At 39.8% G+C, this 767-nt stretch overlaps 1 protein-coding gene across 1 annotated transcript in view; it reads right to left on the reverse strand.

The window, feature by feature from the left end:
• LOC104951322 (tyrosine-protein kinase Tec-like) overlaps positions 1-532 on the reverse strand; it is a 6,151-nt gene extending 5,619 nt beyond the window's left edge. The window contains exons 1-2 of the mRNA XM_010777954.1: positions 520-532; positions 345-419 (exon numbers count right to left, since the gene is read on the reverse strand). Of these exons, the coding sequence (XP_010776256.1) occupies positions 345-419; positions 520-532 (88 nt within the window). The remainder of the gene's footprint in view (positions 1-344; positions 420-519) is intronic.
• Positions 533-767: the final 235 nt, after the last annotated feature.

Consider the following 767-nt stretch of genomic DNA (forward strand, 5'->3'; position numbering starts at 1 on the left):
CTTCGTTCCTTGCTTGGTTGCTTACTTACTGACTAATTTCCTTCCTCCCTCCAGTTCCTACCCACTTACTTACTTACTAACTAACTTCCTAATAACTAATTTACTTACTTTCCCACTTAGTTACTTACTAACTAACTAACTAACTTACATTATTCCTTCATTACTTATTTTCGTATCTTCTTCCTTTCTTACTATCTTACTTGCTTACTCATTTACTTACTCACTACCTATCTACCTACTTGTTCACTTGCGTCCTTCCTCACTGACTTATACTTCACACAGAAAGAGGGGAAGAAGGTAAAGGAAGGACTAGAGGGGTTTTAAACATTTTAAAACTGTCTCACCGTAGCTGAATCCTGCGGTGGACGGAGCCGCTTTATCCTGTTTCCCGACTGGACACCTCAACCTGGCAACTAGACCTGAAATAAAGACACATTTAAATAAGGAAATCTTATATATTAGCCTACTAACACAGACCTAGCATTGTCATTGTTAGGAAGTGTGCATGCTAACACTGACCTAGCATTGTCATTGTTAGGAAGTGAGCATGCTAACACAGACCTAGCATTGTCATTGTTAGGAAGTGAGCATGCTAACACTGACCTAGCATTGTCATTGTTAGGAAGTGAGCATGCTAAAACAGACCTAGCATTGTCATTGTTAGGAAGTGAGCATGCTAACACAGACCTAGCATTGTCATTGTTAGGAAGTGAGCATGCTAAAACAGACCTAGCATTGTCATTGTTAGGAAGTGAGCATGCTAACAC

The sequence above is a fragment of the Notothenia coriiceps genome, unplaced genomic scaffold, assembly GCF_000735185.1.
Source record: "Notothenia coriiceps isolate Sejong01 unplaced genomic scaffold, NC01 NC01_scaffold00018945, whole genome shotgun sequence".
In the NCBI taxonomy this organism is placed as follows: domain Eukaryota; kingdom Metazoa; phylum Chordata; class Actinopteri; order Perciformes; family Nototheniidae; genus Notothenia; species Notothenia coriiceps.